Raw genomic sequence first — 22,979 nt, 5'->3', positions numbered from 1 at the left:
GGTCAGAGGCAGGTCTCCAGATCTGGTTGCTTTGGTGTTTACCCACTTCTTCAGCCCTACCAGAAGAAGAGCTGTCTCTTGTTTGTTTCATCTAGAGGCACCCAAGAACATAGTGTTTCCATCTCCGGACAGCAATTCCAGTGACGATGTCCGGTTGACTACTTTCACAGTCTCTGCTCCATGACATACTTGGGCTTTCATGCTTAGCATTCTAGGCTGGTCCATTCCAGCAGGCTTCCTAAAGTGTTAGGAATCTTCTTCCAATTAGTGTTGTTTTTTTCCTCATTCTTGTTTTTTAAATTATGAAAGTATGATAACACATTTATAGGAGACTTAGAAAAGACAGAACAAAATTGCCGATAATTTCACTATATATTACAATTTTTTTAAGTAAATTAAGATTTTTAGTTGGAGTTTCAATATCAAACTCTCAAAAGTTAATAGAATGAATATACTGAAAAGTAGAAGGATACAGTGGACCTTGGTAGCTTGGATGGTAAAGAATCTGCCTGCAGTGAAGGAGACCTGGGTTGGATCCCTGGGTTGGGAAGAACCCCTGGAGTAGGTGATGGCAACCCACTCCAGTATTCTTGCCTGGAGCATTCCATGAACAGAGGAGCCTGGCGGGCTACAGTCCACAGGGTCTCAAAGAGTCAGACATAACTGAGCGACTAACACACACATACAAAGTAGACCTGAAAAGCACATGAACAAATTCAATACAATTAAGATTTATACAATTTTCACACAATTCAGTTCAGTTCAGTCACTCAGTCATGTCCGACTCTTTGCGATCCCATGAATCGAAGCACACCAGGCCTCCCTATCCATCACCAACTCCCAGAGTTCATTCAGACTCACGTCCATTGAGTCAGTGATGCCATCCAGCCATCTCATCCTCTGTCATCCCCTTCTCCTCCTGCCCCCAATCCCTCCCAACATCAGAGTCTTTTCCAATGAGTCAACTCTTCGCATGAGGTGGCCAAAGTACTGGAGGGTCAGCTTTAGCATCATTCCTTCCAAAGAAATCCCAGGGCTGATCTCCTTTAGAATGGACTGGTTGGATCTCCTTGCAGTCCAAGGGACTCTCAAGAGTCTTCTCCAAAACCACAGTTCAAAAGCATCAATTCTTCGGTGCTCAGCTTTCTTCACAGTCCAACTCTCACATCCACACATGACCACTGGAAAAACCATAGCCTTGACTAGACGGACCTTTGTTGGCAAAGTAATGTCTCTGCTTTTCAACATGCTATCTAGGTTGGTCATATTTTTTCTTCCAAGCAGTAAGCGTCTTTTAATTTCATGGCTGCAGTCACCATCTGCAATGATTTTGGAGCCCCCAAAAAGATAAAGTCTGACACTGTTTCCACTGTTTCCCCATCTATTTTCCATGAAGTGATGGGACCAGATGCCATGATCTTCGTTTTCTGAATGTTGAGCTTTAAGCCAACTTTTCACTCTCCACTTTCACTTTCATCAAGAGGCTTTTTAGTTCCTCTTCACTTTCTGCCATAAGGGTGGTGTCTTCTGGATATCTGAGGTTATTGATATTTCTCCCGGCAATCTTGATTCCAGCTTGTGCTTCTTCCAGCCCAGCGTTTCTCATAATGTACTCTGCATAGAAGTTAAATAAGCAGGATGACAGTATACAGCCTTGACGTACTCCTTTTCCTATTTGGAACCAGTCTGTTGTTCCATGTCCAGTTCTAACTGTTGCTTCCTGACCTGCATAATAGTAGGATACAAATTCTATTCAAGTTCCCATGGACTATAAACTAGGAGACACTGGAATATATCCAGGGACATAAAACAAGGTACAAAAATTTGATGGTCTAAAGGTATTGAAATCATACAGAGTCTGTTCTCTTAATCACTGTGGAATTATGTTAGAAATCAATATCAAAAGATATTGATTGAAAACATAAGCCATATGTTTTCAAGAGTAATATGATGTTTACGAAAAGAGATCTTTGACTTAGCCTTCTACCCATTGGTTTAAGCCTGATCACCTCGCCAAAAACTTCTGGTATCAGATGCTAAGGCGACCCAGGTGGGCACAGAAATCTCCTCCCCATTTTCTGACTATTTCAGAGGCCAAGCTCCCATCTACACTTGGCGGGTGGGAGCCGGGCCTCGGGTCGTCCCAGGTTGCCGTTGGTGCCATCTGAGGGTGAAACCATCAGTCCTGCAAAGGTCATCGTCCATGACTGGCATTTGGCTCGGAGTAGCGCGGCTGACCAGCAAGTAATTATCCCTGGGAATAGTGCGATATTCCTCGGAGCCTTTGGGAGTTACTAATGAGAAATTAGCACGAGCTTATGAGCCTCTGCCTTCCTAGATTGATTTCCCTGGGCCACGAGGTGTGAATTTATGGCGTGGCAATTCCTGCCGACCATGCCTTTAGATATGCTGCTGTTTCCCTTCCTCCGAGAACCCCAGGGGATAAGAGTGTCCGCTGTAGTCCAGTCGGTGGACTGTGGGAAGCTCTGGGCATTTGCGGGCAGTTCCTTTGTTGTTGTTGTGCTGTTGTTAAGAGTGTATATTCAGAAGACGTAACTAACCTGAGACTGTCCTTCTCCTCCCTCCTGTCGTCTTTCCTGGCCACAAGCATCCATAGTGACTGTCATTCAGCTTGTCAACAATGTAGTTGACACTATAGAGAATGAAGGTATTTACTGTTTTCTTCCGTAGCATTTCTTTGGGCAACTACCTTTTTAGGAAATACTGCTTCCTTGTTACTTCAAAAAAGGGATGATTTTATTTTATTTTTTTCAAGTATAATTGTACAGTATTATATATGTTTCAGATGTACAACATAGTGATTAATACTTTTTGAAAGTTATACTCCATTTATAGTTATTATAAAATATTGGCTATATTCCCTGGGCTGTATAATACATCCTTGTAGCTTCTTTATTTTATGAACTAAGGGTGATTTTAATCAGCTGGCAACAGTAAAAAGGTGGTTTCAAATGAGACACTGAATGTCTCTGTCTGAATTAGAGTGAATTTTACAGTTTTGAAAAAAAATCCAGTTCATAATTTTTTCAATATGTGAGATACTCTTTTTACAAAATCTCTTCCCAGAGAAGAATATCCACTTAGTTGAAGTCCAGATTAATACTAAGTTCATTCTTACGTTCAACATGATTGAGCACCTACCATGAGCTAGGGATATTTAAGAAATCATTCAAAGCTACAATATTATGGGGATTGATTTCAATCAAGTAACTTTCATTAGTGATTTAAAACTTCTAGGGCCTGCTATAGATGGGTTTTTTTGTTTGTTTGTTTTGTAAATAACAACAGGGAGGAATAGGAGCATTGTTAAAAGTCATTTAAAACGTCCTGTTGTACCCTCTTCACATGCCTTGGACTGTCAGTTTCACTTCTCCCTTTGTATTTAAACAGTGTCTGTCATGGATCAAGGACAGAACTTCAACCGAGGTGACACTGCCACGCCCCCAGCACCAGATGTTCCTTATGCATTAGAAATTTCTGAGTTTGCTCTTAACCTGTCCGTCTCCCTCCATCGTTTCTGAGTGTCTTTGACCTGATTTTTGCATGTTCCAGGTGTCTCGTGTGCCCTGACTTTTGCATGTTCCAGGTGTCTTGTGTGCTCAGCACTAGGGGTGAAAGCCCTGCTCACATCTCCCTCCCCAAGCCTCTCCCTTCCCCAGTCATTCATTCATTTGCACGGGTATCTCCCGCCCTCCTGCTGTCCACAGGAAGGCTGGTGCATCTTGCCTCTTAGAGCATGTTGCCAGCCTGGCTCTGCACTTAGCCTACAGCTAGAAAGAGGGCGTGGAGGGGAGAGCCTTCTAGAACTGTGTTTCCACAGCGTGCCCTTGCTCACCAAGGCTGAGTGGGAGACGCGGCAACAATCAGGTGTCCTCCTCAGAGCTGCCGCTGCCTGTACCCCCAGGGCAAGAGCACGGCTGGGCCTGAGAAGGGCCCTATAAAAAGCATGGGGCTGTGCCTGGCTTCTTAGCTGTCTCCTGGGCATTGAAAGTTGCATGCCAGGTCCCCTGCCCACGGCTTTCTGCGCCCTGTGCCCAGCGCCGCCCTGGAGGAAACTAACTGCCCTGGCTTCCCTCTCACAGCCTACCACTGGGACACGTCCGACTGGATGCCTGGGGCCCGCCTGTCCGACATAGAAGAGGTGCCCACCTATGAGAGCCAGGAGGGCGCGGCGCCACCGGGCAGTGCACGGGGGCTGGAGAGCGACTACTACCTGGGGGGATACGACGTGGACAGCGAGTACCCGCCGCCGCACGACGATGACTTCCTGGGGCAGGACCCGCTGCCACCGCCACTGCCCGAGGACTTCGCGGACCAGTACGACGGGCTGCCGCCCGCGCGGCCCGGCTCGCTGGCCGGCACGCTGAGCCCGGGCTGCCGGAGGCGGCCGCAGTTCCACCCCAGCCAGTACCTCCCTCCCCACCCCTTCCCCCACGAGACGGACGTGGGGGGCCCGCCCGCCGCCGGCGAGTTCAGTACTTTTGCTGTGAGCGTGAACCCGGGCGCGGAGGCCACGGCGGGCCCCGCAGATGGCGTGGCCCTCTCCTTGCACAACTCCCGGGGCCCCTCGTCCTCCGACGTGTCGGCCAGCTGCGGCTTCGACGACTCCGAAGTGGCCGTGAGTGACTATGAGAGCGTCGGGGAACTCAGCCTCGCCAGCCTCCACATTCCCTTTCTGGAGACCCAGCAGCAGACCCAGGTGTAGAGGCGGCATCGAGCCCGCGGGCTGGCACAACGCGCAGAGACCGGCTCGGCTCGCAGCTCCGCACAGCAAACAACGTGGTATTTTCAGCTGGAAACTCCTTCCCCGTACTGTCACGAGCAAGCTCGACTCCGCTTGGGTGAAAAGGAAAGGCTCAGAAATTGTTTCTGAGAGGTGAACCATCGTCCGGGCAGCACGTGCCTGCCTACATGACCCAGAGGTGCACCGAGGTTTTCAAGGGGGAATCAAGCTCAGCCGTGACGTTAGACAGCCCGTCTGTCTGCTTTGTGCAGTCTTGTGCCCTGGGAAGTGTTACAGCGTCGGTCTGGTCCTTGCAGTATTAATAACTGGCAGCAAGCCAAGAGGCTTTGTTGCATGTAATTTTGAGCCAATGGGGGGAAGTGAAAATAGTAGTTATGACTGTTGGGAAAGTTAGTCTCTTAGGCAAAAGAAAAGAGGAACGACCATTATTAAATAAGAAAATGGGCTGAAGCCTTTCAAATCAACTTTTTATTTTTTTTAAATAAGCTACCCAATTTTCAGCTATAAAGTTAGGTTTGGGTAACATGTTTAGTATGCTCAGTTATTTTTGTTTGTTTGTTTGTGTTAAGCATCCAAAATAATATAGTTATATTTTATGATCATTGAGAAAGATATCAATGAAGAGGAATACTTGAGATATCTGGGTCCCATTTTGTAAGTTGAGGGGAAAGTTAATATTGTGCAAACATTGGAAAGAATGTGATTATCAGTCTTTGTGTTTTCCAGTAAATATTCTTGACTGTAACTACAGTTTTAACATTGAGGCAGAAATTGGCCTTTGTTCTGAGAATCAGGAAATAAAGAGACAAAAAAAAGGAATATTTTAGTACATTGTTCCCTAGAATGAGAGATATTGAGAGATTTAAGCAGAATTCACAAATTCAAGGGAAAAAAATTTAATACTTCCAAAGTTTTCAGCTAGATAATCACAGTTCTTGATAATGCAGATAAAAGGTGTGTGTTTTAAATTGGTAGCATCATCACTATAGATGCAATTTTGTTTTTTAAAAAAAGGAGAAGAAAGATTAGTTACTGTGTATAAATTATAATAGTGTGTGTGTCTGGGCCTATGTACAGATATGTGCTTGCACTCAGTAAGGCTGCTCTTGAGGAAAAGTGACAGGAAGGTTTTAGGATACAACCTGTGTTAAAAATCCTGCCAGCAAGGCCAACCTTCCGATTTCTCTGATCTTGATGATATTAGAGAAACACCAAATGCCATATTTTTTTCCGATTCAGTTAACTTTATTTTGGTATTGCCGTTTATATTAACTTGAAGCAAAACTGAGCTTTTTTAAGGAAGAAGACAAAACAGTATTTTGTTATAATTTTTCAGAACTAAACTCTTATTTGAAAAAAGTATAAAGTTTCATTACCCCCTGCCCTTTGGTTCTCCTCTCTTCCGACATTCGGGCTTTGACCTTGAGTTTCCAAAATTGCCAGGAGAATCATCTGACTGGGAATACAGTAACTCGAAGCTTAAAGGTGATGAGCTGAGGAACTTTTCTCTTTTGCATCAGTCGGCTCATGGGCACGTGCACAGAGGCCACGGTTAAATAAATGCGTATTTGCACTCTCTGCATATGAGCGAATCTCTGTGTCCACAGTTTCTGGTGACATACGGCGTTGGTGTGTCTCATCCACTCAGATGTATTTTTCAGTTGTTTCACTCATGTTCAGTCCACTTCTTTATAGGAGTCAATGTTTCCACAAGTTTGTGGTTAAAACAAACAAACAAAAATTCCTATTCATTCTCAAGCTTCCTGAGTAAACTGTACACTCATACACTTCACAGATTTTTCAGCTTTTCTCCTCTTCCTATCTCTTAGTCAGACCTACTCATGGAAACATTATCTGCACTGTGGTCTTGAAATAAATGAATTTCACTAAGGCTGCTTGGGAGAATGAAATCTTTGGTATGTTCCTTATGTAAGAAACCCATTTGCAAGAATCACAGAGAAAATGACAGACTAATGGTCTAGAATAGAATCGCTGCTACACTTTCTATGATGCAGTGGCATAAAAAACAATCAAAGTAAAACCAACAATTCATTTCTTGCCCCAGGAAATATTAGAAGGAGATTAATGCCGATGAGTCACTCCTGCTTGCACAGCATACCCTCCAGGCAGAGTGCCCTCGGAACCCAGTAATGAAGTAATAAATAGATCCTAATGCTGTTGTGAAGTCACCCAAGAAAATTGTGCCCACTCTTGGCTCTGAACTGTATAAAATACCTCTTTCTTCAGGATATCTTCCCCTGGTTTTCTGCAGAGTAGCTCTGCAGCTAAATGTATCCCAGACAAGTGTGTTATGTTTTGATCAATTACCTTTAAACACATGGTATCTTTTCACTTTCTGGATAATTAGCTTTTCCTGTAGATTCTGAAATGGTTTGCAGCCAGGCCAAGATGGAACTAGGTGGGGTGACCAATGATTCAAGAGCTGGAAGGGTCCTTAAGATCTGCTTATCCAATCCCCTTATTTTATCAAAGAGGAAGCATACCCAGAGAGGGGAAGGGACTCACCCAAGCTCACACAGAAAGTTAAGTAGCTGAACAAGAACTAGAACTCATCCATTTGACCAGTATTCTTTCTATTACTATTATTCACCACTAATCTGCATGGGGCATGGTATCTGCCTGCTTCTGCTGGAGCTTTGATTTCACCCCATTCCTGCTTTGGGATATACTAGAAGATAGAACTCACGGAGAGTATTTCTCTGGAAGCCTCATGATCTTAGGTTTTTTTTGCAGCCCCCATAGGAAAGGTGTATTGACAAAATTCATACATTTCTTTGGACATCTATCAAAACTGCTTTCACCAAATGAATGTTTTCTAAAATGAGGATGGAATGATAGTTATAAAATGGAACTCAAACTGATCAGTAAGTACAGTAAAGCTCTGATTATATTACCTACCGGGTCCATTTGTTTTTCTTTTTTCTTTCCTCCCAGCCCTGGTATTTATGCCTACCCCATTCACCCTGATGAACCACATGGGAAAGATTTAAGCCAATTAGTGTCTTTCCCATACATGTTTTCCTCACCTGTATGTGCTACCTCTGGAAGCCATTTTCCATAGCCCATTGTAGGCACTTTACTTGTATTGCACACATTCTGATTAGGTTGAGAGTAGCTGGACTAGTGGTGCTTGTCATACAGTCAGCAGAAGCTCTGGGCTGTAAAAGATAAAGAAGGTAGGTGTTTAATTTATTTGCTTTCTTCTATGAGGATTTTGTTACTGAGTTTCATTCCATGCCAACTTTCCATGTACTCCTATCCTGCCAGTTCATGAAATGCCATTGTAGAAGACTTGGTGATATGAACAAGTCACGTCCATGCATTTAAGATTTATCCTATCAGACAATTGGGGTGAAAACCTAGAGAGGGGATTGATGCCTTCCTGGAACTTACCTGGAACCACTCTTGGGAATCATTAGCAGAGCCTGGGGAAAGGAAGCAAGGGAAACATTGTTGGCCAATTCCTGTTTACTTCCCACCCCCCCCCCCCCCCCCGCGCCGCCCCCCCCCCCCCCCCCCCCCCCCCCCCCCCCCCCATGCCTGAGTCTACATGATCAGCATCAGGGAGACAAGAGGTAAGCAAACTAGATCATTGAGGACCCAGGGACACCTCCATGGGAGAATTTTGGGAGCTCTGCTGTTCCTTTGGCATGCATTGTCCAGATAATCGTCTGGTCTCTCCTCTCTGCTGCCCTCCCAGTGCACGGATATTGCTAAAGTGGTTAGGTTTTATGTTTTTTGTTTTTAGCTTCCAATCATGAGAAATGGAGATGTGAAGAGGCATTTCTTCAGCGTTATCATTTTGTGTGGTCTGTGACAAGGCGGGTTCTGTGTTTTTGCTGGGGTTTGTCCTGCAGCGTTCAACTGCACATTAGTCTGGTGGAAATCCACAATGTCTTTAAGCTTCTGGTTGTATAATTCTAGGGTTTAAAGTTGCCATATGTGGATTTGGCATCAGTTAATATTTAGCCAGCTGGCTAAGAGATAGGAAAAGAATAAGATTTTCTTTCCTTATGTAATAATGAAAAGCAATAATTACAAGTATGTAATATTACACAAAGGCCATAATTAGTCTCTTCCAGTGTTTAGAATGCACTCGAGAATCGTAGAGTCGTTTGGAGTGTGTTTGGACCCATCAGTATGTACTGTAGTACCCTTCTGGCAAACAAATACCTGAATTGCTACTATTGAACAATTTTATGAGCCCATACTACTGCATTTTGGGAAATGACAAATGTGTTCAGATGTGTTCAGAAATGGAAGCAGTTCTTTTTAAGCACTGTATCAGAGAGATTGTCATGTAAATTTACCTGTTACAAACAGGCTGGTTTGTAAAAGATGTATGTTTCGGTGTTAAAATGTTTATAAAATTGTATATAATGGTTTCAATTTTCCAGGCTTTTGTAGATATACTGTATTTGATGCCTATCAGGATACTTTAATTTGGGGGGTTGAATATAATGTTAAGTCACCCACGCTGTTGGTCTGCAAACTATTGAGGTAACTACACACACACACACATAAAGCATTTTAGATTTGAAAATGGTGTTTTTGAGTCATTTCCAAATGTTCTATAGCCTTTCTTTGGTTCCACTGTTTTCATTTAACTTTCTCTGTTTCCAAGAAAATGTTTTTATTGACATTTTAAAAATCGAGTGTGTTTTGCCCAGTTACTAAGTACCTGATTTGTATGCCATTTCAGATTCAGAATGAAGTACATCATTTCTTCACACTCACATACACTCACCTCAACTTGCACACACATCACACACCAAACCTTATGCAAAGGGAAAGCTAACACTTAAAGTGGATCCTGTCCCTTATGGAAATGAATTGTTTCTGCATATAATGCTGTTGGCAGTATTCAGTCTTGTGTTCTTTTTCTAAAAAAATGAAAGAAAAACAAAAAAGATAACAAAAAAAAACCCACAAAAAAAACAAACAGTGTACAGGTTTGTAACTGCCAAAATTTGATGGTTAAACAAATTTTCAAGTAAAAAGAAAAAATTGAAACTATCAGTCGTGTTGACTTTTTTAAGGGTCGCCTTTCATTTGTCTTCCGTTAATTGCTCACATGGCAATTATATTTGTAGGGATAGTAGTTTCCTCAGAAACTTCTTTCTGCCACAGAGACTTCCACGTGCTCTGGTGCACGCCTACATTGAAATTTGATGTAGCTTCTTACTGGGTGCCATCGCCTATAGGGTTTTTTTCCTGATGGGGATGAAAACAGTGCTGGATCATTGAGCCTCATCACTGCAGAAATCTTTTGTAAATGCATCCCCATGCATTCTAGGCAGCTTTACCAGCAAGCCTCTTCCTAAATAAATGCTGCTGCTGCTAAGTCACTTCAGTCGTGTCCGACTCTGCGCCACCCCATAGACGGCAGCCCACAAGGCTCCGCCGTCCCTGGGATTCTTCAGGCAAGAACACTGGAGTGGGTTGCCATTTCCTTCTCCAATGCATGAAAGTAAAAAGTGAAAGTGAAGTCACTCAGTCATGTCCTCATGGACTACAGCCTACCAGGCTCCTCCGTCCATGGGATTTTCCAGGCAAGAGTACTGGAGTGGGGTGCCATTGCCTTCTCCATCCTAAATAAATAAATAAACCCCAAAATTGGGGACACAATTAGCACCGAAGTTTCCTCCAAAAAGCAGAGCTGTAGACAATTTTGTATACAGACTTAAAGTCAAAATATATACAAGAGAAGTTGAGGAGTGCCAAATTGATCTTCTGAAGAAGTGACATTACAGGAAGTTAACTTGAGACCACAAGGGACTGACTACAAAAGGAGAGGCACAGTCCCCACCCCGCCTGGGCGCGGGAGGGCCAGGCCTGCTGTGAGAGCATCCTTGTCTGAGCAGCAGCGGCACGAAGGCGCCTCCTCGGGCACTGAGAGGCCTGGGGCTGGCCCTGCCCGCTCCAGCAGCCCAGCTCCACAGGCCGCTCCCTCCCCGGGATGCTGGATTCTCACTTCCGTGCTCCCCTGGCTGGGCTTTCAGTCTCTCCTGACCAAGTGGGCTGCGATCCTCCGGTTGCCTGTCCATCTGTTGCAGGAAGGGGGACCCCTTCCAGGGCCCGAAAGTGGGTCTTGTCTAACACTAGGAAACGAGTTGTCCGAGGAGACACATGTGCTGACAAAGCAAGACTTTTACTGGGAAAGGGCACCCGGGCGAGAGCAGGAGTGTTGAGGGAATCCGGGAGGACTGCTCTGCCCTGTGGCTTGCAGTCTAGGGTATTGTTATTAGTTTCTGGGTTGTATTTAGCCAATCTTTCTGACTCAGAGTCCTTTCTGGTGGCACAGGCATCACTCAGCCAAGGTGGATGCCAGCGAGGATTCTGGGAGGCGGTTGGACACATGGTGTCTCCTTCTGACCTTTCCTGAACTCTTCTGTTTGGTGGCGACTTATTAGTTCCGTGTTCCTTACCAGAACCTCCTGTCGTAAAAGGACTCCTGCAAATAGTTACTATGGTGCTGGCCAGGGTGGGAGGTTTCAGTCAGTGTGCTTCCTCTAAAGCATCCATGCATTTGTAGGCAGATAAACAATCAGATAAAAGAGGGGGCGCACCAATTTGCTAGCTTTGCCCACTTCCATGGTATTGATGCCAAAAACTTAGCCTCTAGGCACTGGTGCTGAATCAGAGACACAGTTCTGGGTGAAGTAGAAAACAACAGCTTTATTGCTTTGCCAGGCAAAGGAGGTCACATGGGCTTATGCCCTCCAAACTGTATGTCTGGGATTTGGTGAGGAGTTTTACAGCAGTGGTTCAAGGATAGGGTTGCTGATAAGGATCAGAGTATGTTCGGGGCCTGCCCTCCTTTAATCTGGTCTCAGGTGGTCTGTTGATGAGCTTCTGTGATTCCCAAGTTATGGATCTGTGACCTTCTCTCTGGAATGAAGAATGCTTCATCAAGTAGTTAGCATCTTCCATTCCTTGGGGGTTTTAGTTCTACAGGAGAGCTCGGAAACAGTGTGTTCTTCCCTTCAGGCAGAACCAGGATCCTGCCCCAAGGCTACACTATTATTTCTTGACTGCTACTCCTCTGTCTCTGCATCCCTTCCCTTGCCTGATAATAACTAATAACTGAACCTGCCCTTTGGAACTCAGGGAAGGCCGTGGGGCTAAAATCCATTCCCTACAAACTAGGAACAGGGGACACAGAGAGGCTTCCGTGCCCAGGAGCCCCGCAGGGTGCTGCTCGGTTTCAGTATGAACTCTTGTGTCATGGCTGGCTTCAGACCACCAGGATAATGTGAACCAGCTCACAAACTGCTGGGCTCTGGAAACCCAGTCTGAGCCAATGTCAGTGGGGCCCTGGCTCCCCTACTGGATCAGAAGCCACCTGAGGGCAGAGTTGAGTCTTTTCTGTCTTTATTTCCTGGGTTTCCAGGACAATACCAGGCTTCCCAGATGGTGCTAGTGGTAAAGCAGCTGCCTGCCGATGCAGAAGACATAATAGATGAGGGTTCGATCCCTGGAGGAGGAAGTGGGGACCCACTGCAGTATTCTTGCCTGGAGAATCCCGTGGACACAAGAGTAATGAGATCGTGAAGAGTCAGACACGACTGAAGCAACTTAGCACGCACGCACAGTGCAGTACTGACCCTCACTAGACATTCTTGATTGAAAAATTAATCAGTGACATCTCCAACTAAATTCCCTTGATCTTATAAATCCTTCCTCATTTTGGTGAATCTAGTAACTGCAATAAGAAAGATGTCAAGAGAGGGAAGCACTGAGAACGCTCAAAGTCTCCTGCCTTTCAATCCAACAACACAGGGATGTGCTCATGAATTGAGCAAGAAAATATTCGTGTTCAAGACTCTCCTGTGGCCACCCTTAGCAGAAAGAGAATGTGTTTAAATCTCCATCCTTACCTCCAAAATGGTAGGGACACCCAGAGATGTCAATTAAGAAATAACGTTGGTCTGGCTAGGGAAAGAGGAAAGAGATTTTTTTATGTCAGTCTCCATTCTCTGCTGTTTCTTTGAAATAATGGACTGGTTCTTAGCTTGGAAACAGATTTCTGTGGAAAGGCCACTTTATTTGGGTCGGGGTATCCAAGGCACACCTGAGTTCAGTGATTCCCTAAGATAACTGGAGATTCAGCACAGGGGAGCTCAACAGACATTCACCATCCAGGGTTTCACTGAAGGCTGGTCTTGTCAGCACCTCTGCCTGGGATGTACCAAAATTCCATACTCCCAGAAGAAATGTAAGTGTTCAGCATAAATGACGCTAAAATGGTGGGAACTCCCCCTTAAATTCACTTTTCCAGACACAGGTCAAACGCTGCCGTGAGCAGGGCTTTCAGAGGACAGCGTCAGGGCTGCGAGTCTCTGCACAGACCCTCTGAAGTTTCTATCAGACTGACACTCTCCTGTTTGTCCAAGTTCCTACCAGTTAGCAGCTTCCAGTTTCTGCTGGCCCCTCCGTGTTGCCTGCAGCTCTTCACACCTTGACCTGCCCTTCTCTGTGTGGACAGAAGATCCAAACAAAACACTTCTGCCAAAACAGCTGAAATCAAGCTGGTCAACAGATGTGATACTATTCAATTGTGATTTCTGTAAAAATTCTCATCTTCGGTCACTAGTTCTCTTCTAGTGCACAGCAGGGCAGTTTCCCAACCTAGATATACATCTTGAAGCACTTTGGCTCGTTTCTCAAAATTCTTCCTTTTTTCTCTCTATTCTTTTACTTTCCAATTACTTTTCAGCCACTTATGCTTGTTCTGTACTGTTCTTAATAAAGATTTGGAACAACCTAAATAATTAACAATAATGATAATTTGGAACTAATTGGCCTCAAAATTAAAGCAGCCTAACAGATCAAGCAAGAATAAGGGGATTAAAAATAGAAAACTCTATCTAAAACATTTTTTCATGTCCCTTTAATATTTGTACTGCCTTTTCTTCTTCCTTTCTTGCTTCCTTTATTCTTCTCTTTATCTTTTCCTTTTTCTTACTTCCAAACCAGTGCAGGTTCATCACAAAAATGAGATAAAGGAAGCCAGGCAAAAGAAGGGCTTGTAGAACACTTGCATATGTCTCTAAAAATGGTCATTTGTTTTTCAGAGTATATGATTTTAGGACATTGTCTACATAGATTAATATTTTTAAATGAGAACTTTTATGAATATACTTTTTGGAATTATAAGAAATATTGCCCCAAGTAGTAGATAAGTGCTTTCCACACAAAGACAGACATAATATAAAGACATCCAAAACAAAGCATGAATGGTCCCCAGAACATTTTTCTTTTTGTGAATTTATGTATTTTTAATTGAAGGATAGTTGCTTTACAATATTGTGTTGGTCTCTGCCATGCATCAGCATGAATCAGCTGTAGATACACACGTGTCCCCTTGCTCTGGGACCGCTCTCTCCCCTGCACTTTTCAACTGATGTTCCCTCCAAAACAAACAAGATCGTTTCTTTAAAAATGTAGGGGAAATTTTTAAAACTTTTTATGTTCAAATTATTCTCTATTAAGTGCTTTCTTGGTGACCTTTTGTAATGATTTCCTTTTTAGATGTTTTCTGATCTACAAGTCCCTCGTTGGTCAACCAGGTTCCACAAGAGTCAAATATCTCTCCTTCCATGTCACTTTCCCAGGCTTTCCGAAATCCTTCCTTCCACCCATTTTTCCAGATGTGCCCTTTCATTTGGTAGCAAGTTGCATTGAACTGGCACTTAGTATGCAGAGCCCTTGATCAGCTAGAGCCAAACCAGCACAGACCTTGACTCCAGGAGAAAGCAGGAAGAGATGTTGGAGCAGACACTATTTTTACAAATTTTCAGTTCATTGGTGAATATTTGTTTAGTGTGAATACTTATGCTTCCGCATTCAACCTCCTAACAGTGAGAGGTTCAGATAATGGCAACTTTTTGTATAGGTGGCGCTAGTGGGAAAGAACCTGCCTGCCAATGCAGGAGACATGAGACACAAGTCTGATCCATGGGTGGGGAAGACCCCCTGGAGGAGGGCATGGCAGCCCACTCCAGTACTCTTGCCTGGAGAATCCCACGGACAGAGGACTCTGGCGGGCTACAGCCATAGCATTGAAAAGAGTCAGATACAACTGAAGTGACTTAGCACACACAGCACAAATACACATATATAGATAAGAGTCACATAATGGGATTCTACAAAATTGCTCTGAAACTTACTGTGTTCTCTTAACCCTCTGTCTTAGACATCTTTACAGGTCCATGCTGTATTCTGCTTGATGACATTGTTTTCCATGTCATGATTATTCCATAATTTTATGGAATCATGCCCTTCTTTTTAAATTGAAATATGATTTATTTATAAAATCATAGTAGTTTCAGGTGTGCAACATAGTGACTCAGTACTTTTAAGGATTATACTCCATTTAAAGTTACTTACAAAATAATGGCTCTATTTCCCTGTGCTCTACAATATATCCTTGTTGCTCACCTATTTTAAACATAGTAGTTTTTATCTCTTAATTCCACACCCCTACCTTGCCCCTTTCTCCCTCCCTCTCCCTCCTAGTTTGTTCTCTATATCTGTGAATGTGTTTCTATTTTGTTATATTCATTCATTCTTTGTGTTTTTTAGATTCCACATATAAATCAATCATGCCCTTCTAGACTGACTGTTTTAATGTTTGGATATTACAGACAAGACTCCCATGAATATTCTTGTATAAATGTACACACGTTAGGATTCCTGAAGGATGGATTTCTGCAAGCAGAATTTTTAAGTCAAAGAAGACCTCCACTTCTGAGTCTGAACCTTTCTTCCATTTTAATTGCTTTCAAAATGGTTTCATCAAATAATAATCCCACCAATGCATGCATGCTAAGTCGCTTCAGTCATGTCTGACTCTTTGAGACCCTATGGACTGTAGCCTCCCAGACTCCTCTGTCCATGGCATTCTCCAGGCAAGAATACTGGAGTGGGTTGCCATGGGATCTTCCCAACCTAGGGACTAAACTTATGTCTCTTATGTCTCCTGGATTGGCAGGTGTTCCTAGCACCACCTGGGAAGCCCCATTCCACCAACAGTAACACCCAACATGCAGCAACTTAAAACTTACTCTCTCCACCAAGTGCATAAAGCTGGCCTCTGTTCTGGAAGCCATACTGCTGCTCCAGATTCTCAGGAGATCCAGGTTAGGCACTGCTATGGCAACTGCTGATGCTGAAGCTGAAGCTCTAATACTTTGGCCACCTGATGCAAACAGCCAACTCATTGGAAAAGACCCTGATGCTGGGAAAGACTGAAGGCAGAAGGAGAAGGGGACGACAGAGGATGAGATGGGTGGACAGCATCACTGATGCAACGGACATCAACTTGGACAAACTCTGGGAGATGATGAGGGACAGGGAAGTCTGGCGTGCAGTCCATGGGGTTGCGAAGAGTCAGTCAGACACGACTTGGCAACTGAGTAAACTTGCTGCCTGCATGAGCACCGACCCATCGAGTCTCGATATCATCTGTAAACGCTGCCTCGCGTGCCGCTCGTCTCGGCCTGTTCAGGGAGAACAGGGGCCTGTTGTGCCTGTTCCAACAGGAGGGTCCAGGCAAGACAGATGTTAGCAAGAAAAATGTAAGCAGGTTCTACAGAGTTTGAATGCTGAGGTTCTCATAACATCAGGCCACATCTGAGCCATTGTGATTCCATAAACTTTAACTTTGAGATTGTTTATATCTGCAATGTAGAAAAGCTCAAAAGAAGTCTTAAAATGTGGATTTTTCATATGGGCTTTCATCAGTTGGAAACAAAAAAGATTGACAGAAACTATGATAATTGCCTTAGAGGCTGTGAAGTTAGGCTCTACTACCCTACTCCTTGGACTTCCCCAATGGCTCAGCAGTAAAGAATCTGCTGGCAATACAGAAGATGGAGGTTCGATCCTTGGGGCTGGAAGATCCCCTGAAGGAGGGCATGGCAACTCATTCCAGGAGTCCTGCCTGGAGAATCCTATGGACAGAGGAGCCTGGTGGGCTACAGCCCATGGGGTCGCACAGAGTTGGTCACAACTGATACGACTTAGCACGCATGCATCCTGCTCCTCAGACGGTGGTCCAGGGACCAGCAGGATTGACCTCACCAGGGAGCCTGCTAGAAACACAGAATCCCAGCCCGACTGAATCAGAATCTGCTTGTTAATTTCGCCAGGTGATATGTACATCTGTACACGAATGTCTGTGAAGCTTGGCTGGACTTTTGATTCAGACTCTGATACGTACCAGCTGTGAGAACTTGGGTGAGTTACTTAGTCACTGTGCGCTTCAGTTGCTTCATCTGTAAGACAGGCAGGTTACAGGAAGACAAGGATGTAATGCATACAAAGAGTGACAAATATGAAGTACTCAAATCGTAGCCACAGATGATTTTTCCTAATTTTCATCCAGGTCCTTTTGTGTAGAAGCAGCTTTCTTCATTTCCAAGAGCTCCAACTAGTGGCAGCTGGAGGAACAGTTTAGTTCATAATGATTAAAGCTATTAATAACAAAAGAAAAATCCTTTTGAGTTTAAAGCGCAGGTGTTCTCTGGAGTCTAGCTTTGTGGGAAAACTCTTCGGAGTGTTATCCATCATCTTATTTAAATAAATGTGTTTTGCACAGATAGGAGGTACAGGGCTTTGATGTGGTTGCCCATCTGTGTGGAGGCTCGTCCTCTATCTTGGCCAGTCACTTTCTGATGAAGCTGAGTCCCTGGCCAATTTCAGGAGCTCCTTCTCCAGGCAGAGATTTTAAAGCTGTATCATTCCTGTGACCCAGAAAAAAAATGTCATTTAACTAGGTCACAAAGGGATTCAGTGACAGGCGACGAGGTCTTGGTGTGTAGGAGGGGCTAAAGGTCTGGATGCTTGTTCTAAATGGTAGGAAATTGACTCTGAGAGGAATGATATTAAAATGACCAAAAGGGCAGCAACTTCAGGCACAAAACTGAAATGCAGTGATAAGATTTACTGTGTAAATAATTCACCTAGCTTGGGAAAAGGCTCAGGATGGGCTCTGAGCACAATGGGACTTTTTCTTGTCTCAGAATATAATTAATTAAGAATTCAGGATACAAGGTAATTAGAGAAACCATATCCTGGAGGCATTCTGCTGAATTATTCTGATCATTTTTAACAATGAGAAAATTTAATTTTCTTGTCTTGTGGCAGAGATTTTGAATTTAGATAATGTAAAGAGCAATGTTCATACAGTACAGCCAGTAAATTAAATTATTTCTTTTGATTTTGATTTTTGCAGCAAAAATTAGGATCGAGTGATTCAATCTAAATCATGGAAATGCTTGTCAGAGCTGAAAAATACTTGAGAGAAAAATGTACAAATTACAATTGACTCTCATCTTCTCTAACATTAAGTTGCCCATGTTGCTTTCTTTGTAATTACTGTGTGTGTGTAAATCTATTTCATGATTTGCCCTGGGACAAAAGGGATGAATAAATTATTCTTATATATAATGGTGGTTATGTTTACTTACCACCAAATTAAACTTGCTTTCCTTAACAGGAAGAGGTTGTCAACAGCTTTTAGTCATCAGTTTAGTACCAGTTAAAAATTAAATTCAGTTTTTTAAAAATTCACTTTTTATGAACCTAGCATTCGCAGAAGATGTGCTACAACCTACTGTGTTTAAATTGTCCATTTTTTACATTACTTTGGTATTGCCTATTTAAATATTTCCTGGGGTATCTGTGATGCTTTTTATTAATATACCATTTATCCAGCATGCGTTTTCAAAACGATTATAATGATATTCTGTTATTGTTGCCTCATTTTGTACCAACAAAAATCTCTAATTGTACCATCAAGATTTCTGATGTCCCACCCCAGAAAGTAGTTTTGGTTGCACAGAGACCTGGCTTTGACATCCGTGGTTGTCGGTTGAATTTTGTCTCCTGGAAAGATGCTGAAGTCCTAGCCCTTGGTGCCCGTGAACGTAAGCTTATTTGGAAATAGGGCCATTGTCGATGTAAGCAAGTTAAAATGAGGTCACACTGAATCGATTAGGGTGGCCTCTAAGCCAGTGTGGCTATCTTCCTCGTAAGAAGATGAGATACATGAAGACACACACACACGGAGAAGCCACAAAAATACAAGGATAGTGACTGAGGTGGCCTGACTACAAGCCAGCGGACACCAAGGAATGTTGTCAACCACTAGAAACCAGGAGAGACACTCAGAGCAGATTTGCCCTCGGAAACTCCAGAAGGAACCAACCCAGCTGACACATGGATTTTGAAATCTGGTGTTACAAAATGATATCTACCTTACAGAATTAGTATGCGTGCTCAGTCGATCGTCATGTCTGACGCTTTATGACCCCGGGCACTGCAGCCTGCCGAACCCCTCTGTCCATGGGATTTTCCAAGCAAGAATACTGGAGTGGGCTGCCGTTTCCTTCTCCACACAGAATTAGGGCGGTGGCTAAATGAGATGCTGCTTATAGGTACAAATGTGACAGATGTTTGGCACATGCTAAGATTCTAGTTTCTGGTTCCAGGAGATCTGGAGGTAAGAAACAAGCCCAGTAGAGATAACCAACCCTGTCCTCCTCAGGCAAAACAGCACTTATTTCATTTTGACTGACAAGCAACAATAGCAATATGTAACAAGCTTTATTATAGGAGAGGAGGACTCACCACACTTCCACTTCCTTAACAATTTCTGTTTGTATTTGCTATGATTACGTTACAGTCTTCCATTCATTTGCATAAATGTCTCATAATTGTAATCACAGTATAGACATCATTTCAGATTCTATATTTTCACTCTGTATATTTAAGCATTTTTCTTGCTTCTACTTAATCGTAATTAAGTGTTAATAATTTCCCTTCTTTGTATTTGAGGGTCATGGATGAATTCATAGAAGATGGAGCTTCCAAGCTGGGAAAGCTGAGGAGAGAGGGCAATGAGAAGTGTCTCAAATCTTCTGAGACTGGTGTCAGAAAGAAGGAAGCCCTCTTCCCTCTGGACATGGGGATTGTCCGCTAGGGTGAGAGAGCCTTGTGCTTGAGAATGAGCCCCCTTGGTGACATGGATGCTTCCATGAGGCCATGGGAGACCTTGAGACCAAAGCCCGGGGCCCTTATGGGCATGAGGGATGGGTGTAGGTGCTTTCTGAAGCTCCATGCCTTGTTTTCCAGAGCAAATCACTACAATTCTGAAAGCTCCTTTTGTAGGCCAAACACACTTACAGATGTCACATTTATTTGGGGTGACTGACAATTAGGGAGCTCTTGGCACCCCACTCTAGCACTCTTGCCTGGAAAATCCCATACACGGAGGGGCCTGGTGGGGTCGCCAGGAGTCGGACACGACTGAGCGACTTCACTTTCACTTTTCACTTTCATGCATTGGAGAAGGAAATGGCAACCCATTCCAGTGTTCTTGCCTGGAGAATCCCAGGGACGGGGAGCCTGGTGGGCTGCTGTCTATGGGGTTTTACAGAGTAGGACACGATTGAAGCGACGTAGCAGCAGCAGCAGCAGCAGCAACCCCCGACCCAAGTTATCCCTTGGTATTCAGGCTGACTACACGTTTAGCCTCAACGACTGCCTGGAGGAACCAACCCTCCCCTGGGAGAGTCATTAATTCATTAAACCCTATTCTCCTTGTATTAGGGTTATCCAGAAAACAACACAGGAGGTATAGAGATATTTATTTTAAGGAACTGACTCATGTGATTATGGTGATTTAGTGGGTCCAAAATGTGATGGGGTAGACAAGCAGTCTGGAGACTCAAGGGTTAAAGTTCAAGTCCAGAGGCAGTCTGCTGGCAGAATTCCTTCTTGCTCTGGGAGGGTCAGTCTTTGTTCTGTTAACATCTTCACCTGGTTAGGTGTGCTAAGTCCCTTCAGTTGTGTCTGACTCTTTTGAGAATCGATGGATGGAGTAGCCTGACAGGTTCTTCTGTCCATGGGTTTCTCCAGGGAAGAATACTGGAATGGGTCACCACTTCCTCCTCCAGGGAATCTTCCTAACTCAGGGATCAAACCCACATATCTTACATCTCCTGTGTTGCTGGGTGGGTTCTTTATCACTAGGCCACCTGGGAAGATCAGTCTTTGTCTCTTAATGTCTTCAACTGATTCGACCCACACATATTACGGAGGATAATCTGCTTAACTCAAGTGAAGTGAAGTTGCTCAGTCATGTCCGACTCTTTACGACCCCATGGACTGTAGCCCACCAGGCTCTTTCCATCCATGGGATTTTCTAGGCAAGAGTACTGGAGTGGGTTGCCATTTCCATCTCCAGGGGAATCTTCCCAACCCGGGGATCTAACCCGGGTCTCCCGCATTGCAGGCAGACACTTTACCGTCTGAGCCACCAGGGAATCCCTTAACTCAAAGTCCACTGATTTAAATGGTAATCTCATTAAAAAAAAAAAAAAAAAAAAGAACAGCTTCAGAGAATACCCTTTGACCAAAATATTTGACCAAATATTTGGGCACCATAGCCCAGCCAAGTTGACACATAGGTTAACCTCCTCCAGGGCAGAAATCCATGCTCTCTTAGTCATCTCTGATTATCCAGTGCTCAGAGCTGGGAAGATAATCCACATTCTTCATGTGCTTTTATTTTAACTAAAAAGTAATCTACACAGATTTTAAATCAGAAAACACATGAAGAAGAAAGGTAAAATCTTTCCTACTTTCAACTTACTCCCTAGAGGCACCTCCGTGTAATAATTTGATTCATATCCTTCTGGTCTTTTTAAATAATGAAATGTAAATGTGTGAAATTTGTTTTACAAATTCGGGACCCAACTGTACACACTGTTCTGAAACATGCCCTTTTCACTTCAAGGGAGTCCCTGGACATCTTCCTATAATCAGTACATTCTTTTAGCAGCTGCATAATATCCTGCTACATGGATGCACCATAATTTATTTAACAGTTCCCTTATTGATGGATAGTTTTCATTGTTTCCAGTTTGGAACTGTCACAAACAACACGGCAATGTGTATCATTGAATATATTTTAGCACTCTTTCGTAAGAATATTATATGATAAAGATCTAATAGTGAAATTATGAGATCAAAAGATAAATTCATTTTAAACATTGCTAGATCTTATCAAATTAACAGATGCTTAAGGAGTGTTTGTTGAATTGGTTTGAATAGACTCAGAGTTCTGCAGCAAATTCAGCCTAGAAGGAAAGGACAGAGAAAATGAAGGGAAAGCAAAGAAAGGAGGTCAGGAAAGAGGTGGAGAGTGTTTGACAACCAACCTACATTTGGTTCTGCCTGAGAAGGCAATGGCACTCCACTCCAGTACTCTTGCCTGGAAAATCCCATGGACGGAGGAGCCTGGTAGGCTGCAGTCCATGGGGTCACTAAGAGTCGGACACAATGGAGCAACTTCACTTTCACTTTTCACTTTCATGCACTGGAGAAGGAAATGGCAACCCACTCCAGTGTTCTTGCCTGGAGAATCCCAGGGATGGTGGTGCCTGGTGGGCTGCTGTCTATGGGGTCGCACAGAGTTGGACACGACTGAAGTGACTTAGCAGCTGTAGCAGTGCTTCAGACAGTACATTGTGTCCCCAAGGCTGTGCAAAACACCTCCCATGAGGTAAGCTCCAAGAAGGCAGGGCTCTGTTCTGTCATTGGTGCAACCCAGGCTCTTGAAATAGATCTCAGTTAAAAAGGAGAGACTAGATAAAGACATGCTTGTTGAGTAAATAATGCAAAGAAAACCAAGAACCTCTGAGGTTAAGTTACATAAGAAAAGATACGTGGCAGTGTATATCTGTTAATCCCAAACTCCTAATTTACCCCTTCTTTCCCCTTTGGTAACCATAAATTTGTTTTCTATGTCTGTGGGTCTGTCTGTTTTATAAATAAGTTCATTTGTAATTTTTTTATATTCTACATATAAGCCATGTCATACCATATTTGTCTTTCTCTGTTTTACTTCATTTAGTATGCTAATCCACGTTGCTGCAAATGGCTTTATTTAATCCTTTTATATGGCTGAATAACATTCCATTCATCCATCGATGGGCACCTAGATAGCTTTCATATCTTGGCTATTGTAAATAGTGGTGCTACAGATAAACAGCAATGACCTACTCCGTAACAGAGAAAACTATATTCTGTATCTTATAGTAACCTATAATGAAAAAGAATATGAAAAAGAACATATTTGTATGTGTGTGTGTATGTATTTATATACATATATAAGTGAATC

The 22,979-nt window shown here is 43.5% G+C and overlaps 1 protein-coding gene across 3 annotated transcripts in view; it reads left to right on the top strand.

Moving 5' to 3' along the window:
- The window catches only part of FAT3 (FAT atypical cadherin 3), an 801,654-nt gene extending 795,311 nt beyond the window's left edge, over window positions 1–6,343 (top strand). The window contains exons 26-28 of one of the 3 annotated variants that reach the window (XM_070782588.1): window positions 2,609–2,668; window positions 3,412–3,447; window positions 4,104–6,343. In XM_070782588.1, the coding sequence (XP_070638689.1) occupies window positions 2,609–2,668; window positions 3,412–3,447; window positions 4,104–4,726 (719 nt within the window). In that variant the 3' untranslated portion in view covers window positions 4,727–6,343. The remainder of the gene's footprint in view (window positions 1–2,608; window positions 2,669–3,411; window positions 3,448–4,103) is intronic. The other 2 variants (XM_070782589.1, XM_070782590.1) reach the window with 2 other exon arrangements.
- Window positions 6,344–22,979: the final 16,636 nt, after the last annotated feature.

This window comes from Bos indicus, chromosome 29 (assembly GCF_029378745.1).
Source record: "Bos indicus isolate NIAB-ARS_2022 breed Sahiwal x Tharparkar chromosome 29, NIAB-ARS_B.indTharparkar_mat_pri_1.0, whole genome shotgun sequence".
Lineage (NCBI taxonomy): Eukaryota > Metazoa > Chordata > Mammalia > Artiodactyla > Bovidae > Bos > Bos indicus.
Note: the sequence above shows the minus strand (reverse complement) of the source record. Positions and strands in the feature narration are given on the sequence as shown.